The 15,364-nt window shown below is 38.8% G+C and overlaps 1 protein-coding gene across 1 annotated transcript in view; it reads left to right on the plus strand.

Moving 5' to 3' along the window:
- Positions 1-1,419: 1,419 nt before the first annotated feature.
- CCNK (cyclin K) overlaps positions 1,420-15,364 on the plus strand; it is a 15,035-nt gene continuing 1,090 nt past the window's right edge. The window contains exons 1-10 of the mRNA XM_009872478.1: positions 1,420-1,686; positions 2,461-2,542; positions 3,144-3,275; positions 5,152-5,257; positions 5,394-5,451; positions 6,337-6,506; positions 7,674-7,963; positions 11,762-11,795; positions 12,820-12,894; positions 15,132-15,364. The exon at positions 15,132-15,364 is cut by the window's right edge and continues 1,090 nt beyond it. Of these exons, the coding sequence (XP_009870780.1) occupies positions 1,490-1,686; positions 2,461-2,542; positions 3,144-3,275; positions 5,152-5,257; positions 5,394-5,451; positions 6,337-6,506; positions 7,674-7,963; positions 11,762-11,795; positions 12,820-12,894; positions 15,132-15,364 (1,377 nt within the window). The 5' untranslated portion in view covers positions 1,420-1,489. The remainder of the gene's footprint in view (positions 1,687-2,460; positions 2,543-3,143; positions 3,276-5,151; positions 5,258-5,393; positions 5,452-6,336; positions 6,507-7,673; positions 7,964-11,761; positions 11,796-12,819; positions 12,895-15,131) is intronic.

Consider the following 15,364-nt stretch of genomic DNA (forward strand, 5'->3'; position numbering starts at 1 on the left):
GCCGTTCGGGTCGGGCTGCTGCAGGTGGGGGTTTTCGAGGCGATGATTTTTATTCCTGATGTTGTATTCGGAAATGGTGCTTATAGAGGCAGGGTGCACCGCTGCGGGGGGTTTTAGCCTTAGCTGGGTTTTAAATTGCTCAGAGGGTTAGGGGGCAAAATAACGTGTGAGGAAGAAGAACCGTAAGAGTTGTAAAAATACTGCTTTGTGGGTAAACGTGATGGGAGCGTGCGTCGTGGCGGGGCGCACTTCTGTTGGTTCTGGGGGTGGTTTTAGGCAGCCGGTGACTTGTTCAGGACAGTTTGGATTGGGCTGTGACCGGTGCCATCAGCTGTGAAGGTTCTACCAAAAATAACGTGGAACAAAGACGGATTCCTTTATTCTAAAAATGAGAAACTTTTTGAAGTTGAGCAAGGTGTGCTGGCTGTAGGCCTCATTTTACTGGTCGTTCACGTGGCCTTCTGTTTTTAGAAGAAGTAAATTAACAGCTTAATTTTAAGTTTGGGTCTTCATCGGACTATTTTACTTAGAGCAAATATATTGCGTCATGCGTTAATCACTGTTTGTGATGTAAACCCTTGTGGGTGACTGCAGTAATTTGTGCGTGGTGTCTGCAGTTTTGTGACTTAGAGTAATGGCAGTTTCCTGCCTGAATGAAATCCAGGTAGCAAGATAGTCTTTGTTCAGGTATGGCTGAACGTCAGTGTTAAACACCAGAAAGCTGCCTGCAGCGCTTTGTGGTGTAAATAGATATATTCCAGTGAACACTGGAAAGCAGCGCACTCTTGAAGTAGAGGTGAATGTAATCAGCTGCCTTGTTTGGGGTAAGATTTTAGATGCTGCCTTACCCAGCAGACTCACATCAGTTGTCTTGATCTTAGTATGTGAAAGAATGCTACTTTTGTCACCTTTTCTTCAAGGAATACAAGTACAGGCTACTTTACAAAGCTTTCTGCCAAGTGGTTGCTGCTATCTTACCACCTAGGGATATTCAGGAGACCAAGTGGGTGTTTAAATTGCCATTTAGGGTGACCTAATGAATGTGTTTCATAGTTATAAACAGTGAGTTGATCCTCCCAACTTTTCAAATCTTGCTGCTACTGTCACTGAATTGTTTTTTTTCCTTATTTTGTGTACAAAGTATGTTAAAATTATTCTACTAAGTAGCAGATACTGTTGATACTGCATTCTTGAAGTCTCTTTATTAGTAATAGCAAGGATAACCTATATCTATTTCTTTGAATTGAATTTGAAGTATATGGGGAGGATAAGGATGAGGTTAAATATTACTTATCTTTGAGGACAGAAAAAGTTCCTTCCAATGGCCAACATTAAACACTATTCGTTCCTCTTTACTCGTCTTTGGTGGAGGGGGAAGTCTGTCCTTTCTAAAAGGAATCCTTTTGTCTTTTCTTAAAGGTTCTGAAGCAACTATCTGGAGTCTTCCTTTTTGAAAACTTAAAAAACAAGAACAGTTCTGTCTTAATAAATGAAGGAGAATAAAGAAAACTCCAGCCCTTCTGTAAACTTGGCAAACCTGGACCATACAAAGCCATGTTGGTACTGGGATAAGAAGGATTTGGCACATACACCGTCACAGCTAGAAGGGCTCGATCCAGCCACTGAAGCACGGTACCGCAGGGAAGGGGCCAGATTCATATTCGATGTGGGAACACGACTAGGGCTGTATCCTTTAAACTCGTGTTGTTATGAAGTGTCTTGATGAATGGGGATTTTCAGAATAAAAAGTAAAAGAAAGGTCATGTGCTTTGTTAGCTATTCAGATGCTTCTTAATCATTAATCAAAAAATCTTCTTGATTTTACTTGCCTTTTGATGTAATGTGTTCCTACACAATTTTTATCCATTCTTTGGATAAATGAGTTTTCAACTGAACCATTTTGGCAATAGAGAAGTAACGTGATACAGACTTGCCAATTAAGAATAACTTTTTGGCAGTTACGAAATTGTCTCTTACTACGTGAATCTACATAACTTATCAATTTTTTAATTTTGCATTGATTTTTCTAAATATTCCGCCTTTGAGGCTTCTAACCTCCACCTCCCCGCTTGGCTTTTTGGGTTGGGCGTTTGTTTGTTTGTTTTTGTTTAGGTTGGCATTTACAATTTTTTTATATTTTAATAAGTTCCCCCTGGACTCCCACTCTCTCATAGACTGCCATTTAAACTTTTGCTTTCTGAACTTTTGTGCTTCTTTTAATCTCCTCAGTTCTTTGTTTAATGTGAAGATGAAATCTTACTCTTCCCCTATTTTCCCTAAGGAGTTTTGTGGCTTTTTTTTCCTAAAACTCCTGTTTTTATTTGCAGTATTTTCTAACTGGTTACTGAATGGACAGGTACTTGAAGTACTTGATATGGCAGAATGAATCTTCTCCTTTGCGGATGTTTAGTTTTAAATTTGCTTTATGCTCTGTTTGAAAGTCCTTACTCTGCACCACAGACATTATGATACCCTAGCAACCGGAATAATTTATTTCCATCGGTTTTATATGTTTCATTCCTTCAAACAATTCCCAAGATATGTAAGTATTTACAATATTGATGAATTAATAGAGTGATTGCACTAGGCATGGACTATTTGAAATGGTGATAAGTCTGGGTATTACTGCTGACCACTGCTCTGAATCATGAAAAATAAGGGTTTTATCTTTTAATCATTACAGCTTAAAACACACTGTTCTTGTTTGTTTACACGTTCCTGTTCTTGCATAGAAACGTATTTATATTGACACTGCAGTTACATCTTGCTGATACTGTTCTTTAGAAAGGGTGGCAGCTGTAGTTCTGGCACTCCTCTATTGGCTAAAAGAAAAAAAGGAAGTGCAATACCATTTTGAAACTGCTTGGCAGACGATCCTAAACCAGTAAAGTTCTGTTTTGCGTTCCTGACCTTGAAATAAAAGTTTTACAAAGTGGACAGTCCTCCAGATTCTGTATTTTTCCTTTAAGAAAGTAAAAGCTTAAGTTAACTCTATAATAAATTAGAAATTAATATGCTTATCAAGTTTTTCCTGGAAGACTTCTGCAAAACTGTTAATGGAAAATGACAATACTTTTACAATGCTACACTGTATTGCATATCTACATGCAGACATCATTTTGAAAGCTTTTTTTTTTTTTTAGGTGACAGGAGCCTGTTGTCTCTTTCTAGCAGGAAAAGTTGAAGAAACACCTAAGAAATGTAAAGATATAATTAAAACAGCTCGGAGCTTGCTGAATGATGTACAATTTGGGCAGTTTGGAGATGACCCAAAGGTAAAAATACTCATGAAATTGTTTTAATCCTATTGTACTCCAGCAAAGTGATATTCATTAGAGCACTGACAGATTTTCAGTTGTTCTAAATTGCCTTATATGTTCAGCGTGCATTCATGGCTCTTTTGGGTAATGGGACAGGTAACTAAAAAAATAATTTTTTAAAAAATCAGTGGCATTGGGAGCCTACTAGGACAATTTTTTGTGTTAAAAGTTTACTTTTGATTTAATGTAAATTCTGATGGGTTTTGGCAAATTAAAGTAAATTAGAGTAGTTCTGGCTAGAGCTAGAAATGTTATCAAGACATACATCATATTTGACAGTCTTAATGTCATTTAGGAGGTAATTAATATTACTTTTTAAGTCAAAGAGAACTACATCTTGAAAGCGTTGAGAAGTTTCCGGCTGAGAGTATTTGACTTAGCAAAACTGTGCTTCTCTCAACATTTGCTTATTATAAATAGCAGAAACTCGGGAGAGAAATGTGGTGAGAGCTTACCTTTTTGTGGTCATTTTGTATATTTGGCACTTTCATGCTGCATCTGGTTCAGTTCTTTCCTCTGTGGAGGAAAAGGACTTAGAGAATGGTAGAATCATTTAGATTAGAAAACACCTTTAAGATCATTGAGTCCAGCTGTAAACCCAACTCTGCCAAGTCCACACTAAACCATGTTCCAGAACATGATATCTACACGTCTTCTAAATACCTCTGGGGATGGTGATTCAACCACTTCCTTGGGCAGCCTGTTCCAGTGCTTGACAATCCTTTGGAGAAGAAATTTTCTTAATATCCAATCTGAGCCTCCCCTGGTGCGATTTGAGGCCGTTTCGTCTTGTCCTATTGCTTGCTACCCAGGAGAAGAGACCGTCCCTCACCCCACTAGAGCTACCTTTCAGGTAGTCGTGAAGAGTGGTGAAGTCTCCCCTCACCCACCTTTTCTCCAGGCTGAACAAGCCCAGTTCCTTCAGCTGCTCCTCTTAAGACTGGTTCTTGAGACCCTTCACCTGCTTCGTTGCTCTTTGGAGGTACTCCAGCACCTCAACATCTGTCTTGTAGCGAGGGGCCCAAAACTGGGCACAGTACTCGAGGTGTGGCCTCACCAAAGCTGAGTGCAGGGGACTGAATGATCCCCTCCCTGCTGCTGCTGACAGCACCGTTTCTGATCCAGGCCAGGATGCCATTGGCCTTCTTGTCCCGCTGGGCACACTGCTGGCTCATGTTCAGCCGGTGTCCATCAACACCCCCAGGTCCCTCTGCCTGGCAGCTCTCCAGCCACTCCTCCCCAAGCCTGTAGCGCTGCTGGGGGTTGTTGTGGCCGAAGTGCATGACCCGGCATTTGGCCTTATTGAAACTCATGTGATTGGCCTTGGCCCAGCCATCCAGCCTGTCTAGATCCTTCTGTAGAGCCTCCCTACCCTCAAGCAGTTCAACACTTCCACCCAGCTTGGTATCATCTGCAAAGTTACTGAGGGTGCACTCTGTCCCCCTTTCCAAATCATCAATGAAAATGTTAAACAGGACTGGGCCCGGTACTGAGTGGCCTGGGGGACACCGCTCGTGACCGGCCACCAACTGGATTTAACTCCATTGACCACGACTCTTTGGACTTGTCCATCTAACCAGTTCTTTATTTTTTTTTATTTTTTGACATCACATCCTCCTGACTCAAATCAATGTGAAGTAAAAGTATCTGGGTTTAAAATAATGTTTTAAGTTGCAGAGGTTTCTGTTCTCCTTGGAGACAAACTGTAATCAAGCAAAAGCTGACAAACATCTTTGCCTGGGGCTGCCATGTAGTCATGCTTTGTTCCAGCATAAAATATTTGTGAGTAAAAGAAGGAATAATATTATGGTTACCTTGTAACATTCTCTAGGAAGAAGTGATGGTCCTGGAAAGAATCTTACTACAGACAATAAAGTTTGATTTGCAAGTGGAACATCCATACCAATTTCTTCTCAAGTATGCCAAACAACTCAAAGGTAAAATGTTACAGGGTGAGCAAGTAATGCCTGTTACTAACTTTCAAACCTAATTTATATTGACTGTGCAGCAATAATCAATTTCAAACTGTCCTTCCTAATTTTATTTCTTACAACTTTTCTGAATATTTTTCAGGAGACAAAAATAAAATTCAAAAACTGGTTCAAATGGCATGGACATTTGTCAATGACAGGTAAGGTACTTCTAGGAAAATTTTGAAGGTGAAATAGTTACTCTTGCTTATTTTATTCTGGGATTGGATATTTGTTTCACATGTTTGTTATGTATTTTCTGCCTATTACATGCTTTGCTGACCATGCTCATCAGTTTTTCTTTCCATCATTACCAGTGTTGTTATAGAGTATAGAAGCAGACCATTAAGACTCCTGCAATTTTGTGGTCATGATTTGGTGCTGCATTAAAAAAACAAAATTACTAATTGAAAGGGCCAAACCCAAACTATAGATCTCCAAGCAAGAAGCTGGCTTCTTGCCCAATCTGAGATCTATGGCACATTCTGAGAAAGGAAGTAATTTCCCAGTTCCATCATGTGGGTCAATATAATTTTTTTTTTTAAGTTGTATTTTGGTAGTAGTAAACTAGCCATTAAATTCAGTGAAGAATACAGGTTTTAGTGCTGGATTTACATTGCTTTTTTTGTACGTGTTTACATTTTATTGAAAAACATTTTGAAACTCTTAAAATCCAAATGCAGGCACCGTTCCCTAACCAGTGTGGTGCAGTGACAGCACGCTTGTGTTACAACGAACACGAGTGCTACTTTACTTAGCACTACAGGTGAGACTACAGTGGAACGTAGCTGCACATACCTGGGATATAATGCTGTCTTTTCTCTCCCACACCCACGCAGTGAGAGCTTTTCTGTTTTTGAACTCCAAACTTGACGTTCCTGTGCAGTTTAGTTTTGGTAACTTTTTTGTTTAACAAGGCTCTCAATTAAAACTGAGATATTACATTTTATACAGTGTTAACTATAGCTGTCCTATGTTAAAGTGTTGTGCTTTGACAATGAGGATTATCTTCAGGGTTGTGTTTTGTTTTGGTTTTAATATTCCAGTCTCTGCACTACCCTGTCACTGCAGTGGGAGCCCGAGATCATAGCTGTTGCAGTTATGTACTTGGCGGGCCGCCTGTGTAAGTTTGAAATACAGGAGTGGACATCGAAACCAATGTATAGACGATGGTGGGAGCAATTTGTCCAAGATGTTCCTGTTGATGTGCTGGAAGGTATGAAAAACATTTCCCATGGACAGAGGAATATGTTCTTTAGCTATGTGACCTGGGTTATAAGTAAATGCAATTGCCTTCTATCTATGTTTTAGTCAAAATAATCATGTGTAGAGTGTGTAACTCTGGTCAGGTAACTCATGTGCTATGCATTAACCAGGTTTTAAATTAAACTTGTTAGACTGGCTTTGTCTGAAAGCGTATTTAGTTATCATGGTCAGTCTTATGCTAAATATTTGCTTTACAGCTTGTTAGTTTTTAACACAGCTAATTGGCTGCTAAATTGTTGTGGTGTGTGTTTTCTATTTTTTTAATGATTCTCTTCCTATTTTAAATGAACACTGGGACTAATGGAGCCTGGTTTCCAGTGGTTTTCTTGTTGATGTTTGACCTTTTAACCAAATTATACCAGGGTGAATTTTTTTATGGTTTACCATGACTGAGGAACAGATTATGGGGGAACCCCATAGTTCTGATTATTTCTTAAATGGTTACTTGCTCTATTTTTATTATGACTTTTTTCAGATTTCCTTCAGTTTCAGATAGATCCTCTGCTCAGTCCTTGTCGGAGAGGGTTGTAGAATAGAAATCTCTCCAGTTTCTTCTACTGCATCAGTGAATGCTTGTGGAAAGAACTCATTTAACTTTTCTAGAACGATTTTCTTTTCCTTGAGTGCTGCTCTTGCACCTGATTATCAGTTGGTTCTACATGAAGAATTTAGTACTATTCCTTTAATTGGTTTCCTGAAACTTTTTGGCTGGCCTAACCAGATGTGTATGTTTTAACATACAATTGTCTTTCACACACTTTGTTACTGTGTTACGGCCCTGTTGTTACATGGTTACTTGGCTCTCCAAGCATACAGTGATGACTTATGGTGTATTAATACCAGAACACTTTATTCTTCTGGAAGGTGTGCATATACATTGATATATATTGTTCAGCATAGACAGATGAAACTCAGAAGTGCAAATATAAATTGAACAGTAGTCTGTTTTTAAAAAAGTCAAACCTGTGGTCGTTATAATGGAGAGTAATATTTGCAATGATTTTTTTTTTTCTGAAGTTGATGTCCAGTAAAAAGCTTAGTTGGTAATTGTGTATTAAGTGTACACTTGTACAATATGGGGGTATAATATTTTGGATTATTTTTTTTTTTTATTAAGACATCTGTCATCAGATCCTGGACCTATACTCACAGGGAAAACAGCAAATGCCTCATCATACTCCTCACCAGTTGCAGCAGCCTCCATCTCTTCAGTCTACACCCCAGGCACCTACGGTACAACAGTCCCAGCAATCCCAGAGTTCAGAGCAATCACAGACTCAGCAGCAAAAGGAGTCACAGCAGTCAGCACAACAGCAACAGCAGCAGCAGCAGCAGCAAACACAAGCACAGCAATCTAAAAAGCCCTCTCCCCAGTCAAGTCCTCCTAGACAGATTAAAAGACCGGCAGTAAGTTTAACTTTAACTTGTGTTTTCTTTTCAAGCTGATCTGATGTCCATTTGATTTAAAGGCTGCAGTGTGCAGTGAACTTTTGTTTGCTCTAAGGATGAACCTGGTAATTAATTTATTACATTAAGCTTCCCTTGGTTATATGGTAAGTGTGTTAATGTAGAACAACTTTTACAGTTTTGGCATGCCATGTTTTTTTTCCTAAATTGTAATTCAACATAAGCTATTGAGACTCTAACTATTACTGCTTCTGTGCTATCAAATACTGTTTTCACTATTAAGCAGGCTTGATGTAGGGAAGGGCTCTTGTGCCATACATGAATGTAGAGATGAGCACAATGCTGATCAAAGACCAGAGAGAAATAATATCTTCATTACAAATGTAAGAGACTGGTTGTAACTTGTAAAAGCATGTCAGAATTCTTAGAAAAACATCTTTCAAAGTATTTTAATAACATAGAGGCCTTTCAGTGCATCATACATTAAAGTCATCACTTTGTATTATCACCTCAACATTGAAAGTAAGAGGGTACATTAGCAACTGGATAGTATCGCAAATACTCTAAAATGTTTTTCCACAGTCAACAAGTTGAAATGAATCTTTAGACTTTAACCGACGCTTTTTGTGGGTTTTTTTTTCACTTGTGAAAAAAGCGTTAAAGTGTTACCCAAATCTTGTATGTACTTAAGAGTGTTTTCAGAATTAAAATCTTTTGAACAAGGCCATTTAGGAAGTAGATTTTTTAGAGCTTTTGCAGCTTTTGCTCTAACTTTTAAGTAATGGATATCCAAACTAGAGCACAGACATCAAGGTAGAAAAACTTGAAGCAAAACCAAAAATTCAGGAAGAAGCAGTAAATAGTAGAATGAAATAGAATTGGAAGAGTGCAGCGTCTTCATGGTATCATCCTCCCAAAACAAAAATCTAAACTCTTGAAAACCTTGGGTTTGTACTTGCAAGGTAAAGCCTACTATTAGAGGAAAAAATCTGTACTGAAATATTTAGTTCTTGCACTGAACTGCAGGGCTGTTCAAGATAGAAAACTGATGAAATGTGATAATTGACTTGAAAATTGGGAGTTCTTTATAGGTAATATGTGTTTCTTTTTATACTTTTTTCTACCATCAGCACAAATTCTGCTCAGATATTGGATCTGTAGGGCAGGGAACTCTTTTCTTATTCTTCTTCAGCAAAAATACCTCAGAAACTGGAGACAGCAATTTGGATTTTTCTGTGTGTGTGTTCATCTGACTGTAAGTTGTTAAGAATGCTTGTTCATTCCTGTAAAAGCTCTGCCTTTACAGTGCTACTGATTTCACCCCATCCCATGGTGGGTAATGAACTGCCTTAGGGAAGAAAATGGTACCTTTTTCAAGAATAGGATCTGTTGTTCTTGTACCAACTGCCTCTGGTCAAGCCGTCAGAGTAACTTATCTTTTCTTGAAATTAAGTTTGAGGTCCATCACCTAATAATAAAGGAAGTGATTAGTAACAGCTAGGAACGTGAGTCCTGGTACACTGTAGCAGCAAATATAAAGCAAATGGTGACTCAGTAGGAGTTTGCAGAAGAGCACAAGCAGCATGAATTTGAGAAAAGCGAACGGGATGATCTGAAATCATTCTTCTCCAGAAAGGAGTCTAAGAGAACAAGTTGTGTCGTGTTTGAAAAATATACTTGGTGCTTCAAAAATATTCTTCAGTTAGGCATACCACAAGCCTTACAATGCTTGCCTCCTTCTATAAATAGGGCTTTGCATGACTTCGCCTTTGGTTTGTACAGAACATAAATACACTTTGTTCCTGGAGGCCAGACTTGCTGTTTACATGAACTTTCCTAACTCTGTTACCTTCTCCTGAGCCAAGATACTTTCAGGCAACTGAGCCCGTGATTTACAGGCTCATACCAGATGTCTGAAGCATCTGCACATCCTCTGCCTCTCTAGTATGAAGAGCACTTCACCAAAAATATACAGGTGAATCATTAGATGTAAATAGTGTGTTTATTTAGATTAAACTAGAAATTGTTTCAATGCACGTAGAAATAGCACTAAAAGAACAGTTCCACTGGAGTGTGGATTGAGCTTATTATGAAAGTATTAAATAACAATAAGCATGCTAATAAATAACATTGACCCTGGGATGTCATGGCTGGAGCAATATAAACTACAATGCAGTAGAGAGACTGAAAAAAAGATCATCTCTGTTTTAGCAGCTGCTGGTATTAGAAAAGTGGTTTAAATGATTCTTTTTTTTTTCTTTAGCATAAGTACAGTTTAAACTGATGTTTGTTTTTCTGTCACACAAGCAATTTGGCTCCAATTGCTTCTTCCATTCTGATGGTGTACCTCAATGATGTTATTTTCTGAATAATACTCCATGGTTACAAATGCACAACAGTTGAACTGTTTGATGCTTGATCAACTGACTGCGTGGAATGGTTCTTTAGAAATGTTGCAGCATGTAGTGGAAACAATATAAAAGTGTGGGGAGATACAGTGTTTGCACAGGCAAAGAATTTAGTGCTAGAAAGTCGAGAAATGAAGACAGCAGATGGGGCTGTAAGAGTCACCAAGAAAAGTAGGTATGTTTGGAATGAGAACATAAAGATTGTCCTTAAAAGCAAGAGAGCAGCCAGAAGGTGGCTGGAGATGGGTTGAAATGATTGTCAAAGGAATATAAGAATGAGGTAGCCTTAAGCACACCTTGAGTACCTTTGCACTGGACAGCCAACAGCCTGAGAATACCCTTCAGAAGTTGAAGTGCAGTGTGTGCCCATTCTTGCTGGAACGGATCAGCAATTCATGAAGCCACTAGAGGTGAATAGTCCTCTAAAAAACCCCCTCTCATTCGGAAGACAGAGAAGCTAGATATTGTACCCCTCTGACTTTTATAATTAATTTTAAGTACATTTTTTGCTAAGCTTATTATACTTAAAATTTCAGTTAGATTTTCTGCTTTTCTCAAAGACTGTTGATGAGCCATCTCAGCTGGACTAAGTAAGGTGCAAAGATTTTTCTGATTCCTTTGTATGTGATTCTTAAAAAAACCCCACAAAACTACAACAACACGACAACAAAGAGCCAAGAAAAAACTTACAGTGGGAAGGATGTTGCGAGGTTTTGTGAGTTTTGCTCAATGTGTGTAATTTTTTTTTTTTGGGTGTAATGTTTGGCTTTTATGCAATGTTTTCCATCCAAAGGCATCCAAAATGTATTACACTGAGCAACGCTTTCACTGCCCTCCTGTACTGGTAAGTAAAACAGAAAGGCCTGAAGAGATGTTTGGCAGAGGTTGAACGACAGGTCAAAGCAGAATCGGGAACAGAGTCCAAGTCTCTTGCTTTGAGTTTAGTGAGCAATGTACCGGACCCTGATGCGTGTGCAGTGGATGATAAATAAATGAAACGAGATGTAATACTTAATAGTGAGAACAGCAGGAGACACTGTCTCTGAAACACCTGCTATTTTTTCAATCTTTTCATTCTACCAGTTAAGCTGGACTTTCCCAGTGTGATTTCCCTTTGTTCAGTGTTTGTGTTGCATCTGTCTGAGGAGGTTGGACATTATTAGCCTCCTAATAAAAATGTAGGAACAAATAAAGGGTTCATCCTGCCTCCTTTTAGGGGAAGGAGGAGGAAACTGGTTCTGAGTTGGAAACTGCTTCTGGTTTAGTCAGATCTGCAGAAAAGCTCTTCAGCAGGCTCTAAGTTGTTTCCTGTTTTGCTCAGCTGTTAACCATTTTAAAATGCTTTGTATTTTACGGTGGTCTTAATTCCTTTTTTTTTTTTCTTTAACAGACTGTATCTCCAAAAGAAGAAACAAAGGCATCAGGTAAATGTTAATATTCTATTCATATTGCTTTTATTTTACTGTTTTAACCAGAAGTCCTTTGCTGATATGTGCTTAGTTTGTTTCCTCACAGGGTTGGCTATTCTAAGCTGTTTTGATCCTAATAATGCATCTTTAAATATACACTGTAACTATTTCTGAAGTGTTCCTAACTGCAAAACTTAAAAAAAAATGGACTATAAGTGTGCCCCAAGAGTCCCTTAATAACAGTCCATTCAGTAGAACTCTTGCTAAATGACTTGACTCTATGCATCATTTGAGGTAGTTATTCAGCAAGCCGTGGGACCTTGATGTAGCTGAAGGTACCACATCATTAAATAGGTGCACTAATAATAAGTCTGTTGGTAATTAGTGACACTTGTAATCAGTTGTTGGCATGGCTGCCAGTAAAAGGCATTTTGTACCAATATATAGTCTAGCTTAGAACATGTTTCACCGCAGTGATCACATCTAGTTCTTTTTTGTTTTAATTTTTTTCTTCTTTTTTTTGCTGGTTTGGAACAATGTATTTCAGGATAGCTAGAACGTGATTCTGTAACATTTCCTAAGTCTGGCATTTCTCCTTCTCTGGCTCTGCAGAGAGTTATCTCTTCTCCTTCCTCAGTCCTGTGCAATTGCCATTTTGTTTCTTTTCTAGACATACATTCCCCTGGCAGAGCATAGAGATTTGTTTTAACTATTTACAAGTTACAGTTTTGTGCTAGAAGAATGTACACGTGCTCATCTTCACTTACGTACTGTTATTGGGACAATTTGTCTCTAGTTATAAAACACATAGCTTGAACTCGTGTTCTTTTGGAAGACTTGTGTGTGTGTTACTTGATGCCACTTTATGTATGCAAAGGTCCTGATTTTACTTTTTTGTCTTAAACATACCTAGTATGTAGTATTTCCACTGTACTTTTCCATAATGTGATATATGATAATCATTTACATGAGACCATAGCTGGCATTTGGAAAACAGTGCAGCGCAGTAGCCAATTAGGAACTTGTCAATGTTTTCTAGAACCGCCACCACCATCTAAAATTCCTAAAATTGAAACTTCGCATCCACCAATACCTCCTGCACATCCACCTCCAGGTAAGCTTTTATTTTCTTAAACACATTTACTGTTGCCTTTAACTGCCCTGCTTTCCATTCAGATGGTGAGAACGGTGTGGGGACAGGGAGTGTTATATCTATTATCCAGCTTAGCAAATAAAAGCATTTGGCAGATAAGCTCTAGAGGGAATTTCGTCTTAGTAGCACAGAGTTTTCCAGACACATGGAAAGGTTATGATGGAAACAAGACTATGCTAGGTGGACAAAGGTAGAACATAGCTGTGACCATTAAAGGCCTGGAAGACCAAAACTAATTGTCACTACCAGGCAAAAAGGAACGTAATGTTCTCCAAGGATGGCAGATGTCGTATTTGTATTATCAGAGTATCTTCTGAGTGTCCTGTAGAAGTCCTTCTCTTTGGTGTAGAAATTCTGCAGGTGTGTAGCTTGCAAACAATGAGGGAGACATTTTTTTTTTTTTTTTGCTGTGTCCCAAAAGAGGACTTTCATCCCACCACAGAACTTAAAATGCTGCACACAGGCCTTATGTTTGCAAAATAAACTGTACTGTTGTAAAAAACCTGCTTCCAGCACCTTGATGTGTTAGCTGTCCTTCCAGTGACCCTTAAATATGACATAAATGTTTTACAGAGCAAGGCCCATACTGTAGCTGCAAGGTGACAGCTTCTAACAGGGAGTTAAGAGAGAGAAATCCAGTGCTCTGAAATACAGTAGGACTATTTTTTCCCATTTGTTAAAATCCAATTAAGAATGAAGATGTTCTTCTAAATATCGTGTTTGTTATTCCTTCAGTTGTTTTAAGTCCAGAACATGCACCTTGCATCCACAACGATTTAGAAAATGAGCAAATGGGGAAATGATTGCCTGCTGTAATTTAGGAACTAGAAGTCATTGAAATCATAGGTACCACAGCCAGCATACCCACTTTGTGTGACCACCTTGTAGCTGTCCTAGAGGACAATTTTCCTGTTAAAATTATGACTGCTTAGGTAAGGTAAATCCTGTTTAGGCAGGTAATGAATTTGTTTCCCCTGTTAGCTGAAGTTTTGCTCTTAGAACTTGTGTATAGAACCACATCTTTGTATAAGCACTGAAACATTTTAAGAAGGCTCTTTAGAGATCAACTCTTGTCTTTTAAGGGGCTCTGAGAAAAATCTGATGAAAACTAAGAAAGCTTATTGACCCAATGAACAGAAGTACTAGAAGGTGAATTTATCTCAGATTCCATTTAGCATTGTTGGTTTAGTTGTTGCATGTCACCAGGAATGACTGCCCATATCTGCTTCTAAATAACTTTTCTTACTGAAAAATGGTTTAGATGTTTATGTACACAAGCAAGATGGATGTCAAGATGCCCTAAACTCTTTTTTGCTTGGCATTTTACTACTGACTGTATGATCATACAGAGATGTTGCCATTAGGTCAGTTTTATTATTGTAATATTCCTTACTTTGTAATGTCTGCATTTAGAAGGGAGGGGAAAAAAACTAAGACTCTTAGAAGACAGTTTAAAGCATGTTCTTACCATTAAAGCATGTTCTTAGCAGAAATGGCCAAGTACAAAAGTGTATAATTCTGACCTTTTTATGAACTTCCCCAGACTGTCAGGTACTGAGTCCTCTGAAACTAATCAGTGGAACAAAGCTGATCAGATTTCATGTCCCAAGCAATCTATTGCACTTTCTTACTTACCCTCCGGTTTTCTTTTTTCTTTCCTTTGGTAAGCAGGTTTAGGACTGAGTGTTAAAGACTTGAGACTTTGGTGTGTGTTCTCATGTAGTATTTCCCAGTGTGGGAGGCAAGTGAAGTGCAGAGGGTAATCCCAGGCCACCTCCTGGAGCATAAAAGAGGTAGAAGGGGGAGACCTGGACTAAAGAAGATGGAAGCACTGATCAAAGGATTTTTGGTATCTTGTATCCCCAGACTTTTAAAATCTGCTAGTTGTGATTATGTCCATTCAGTCTGCTGATTTCTGCTGATTTTAGAACAATATTTAAATTACAAGAAAATAGCAATTAGGGTGGAAGATGTATTTATTAACTTGTAGAATGGGAAAAGCTGAACTCTGAGCTTCGTTACGCAGCTTAGTTATTTTCTGTTCATAAAAGAAGGTCTGACTGGATACCCTATGGCATTTAGAGACTTAAGAGAATCGAGTCCTCTTTTGATATGCTAACTGGAAGGGAAATATAAAGTATTCAGAAGGTGGTTTTGCCACTACCCTTCAAGAAAATAAATGAACGTTTCTTTTCCAGAGCGCAAACCTCCTTTGACAACTGCTGTTTCCATGGGAGAAGCAGAGCAATCTACTACTGTGGACTCGGTGGATATGCCAAAGGTCCAGATTCCTCCCCCTGCTCACCCGGCCCCAGTGCATCAACCTCCACCTCTGCCGCATCGGCCCCCGCCCCCACCCCCCACCAGTTACATTACAGGGATGTCTACTACTAATTCGTACATGTCAGGGGAGGGCTACCAGAGTCTCCAG

Source organism: Apaloderma vittatum, unplaced genomic scaffold (genome assembly GCF_000703405.1).
Source record: "Apaloderma vittatum isolate BGI_N311 unplaced genomic scaffold, ASM70340v1 scaffold6747, whole genome shotgun sequence".
Taxonomy (NCBI): domain Eukaryota; kingdom Metazoa; phylum Chordata; class Aves; order Trogoniformes; family Trogonidae; genus Apaloderma; species Apaloderma vittatum.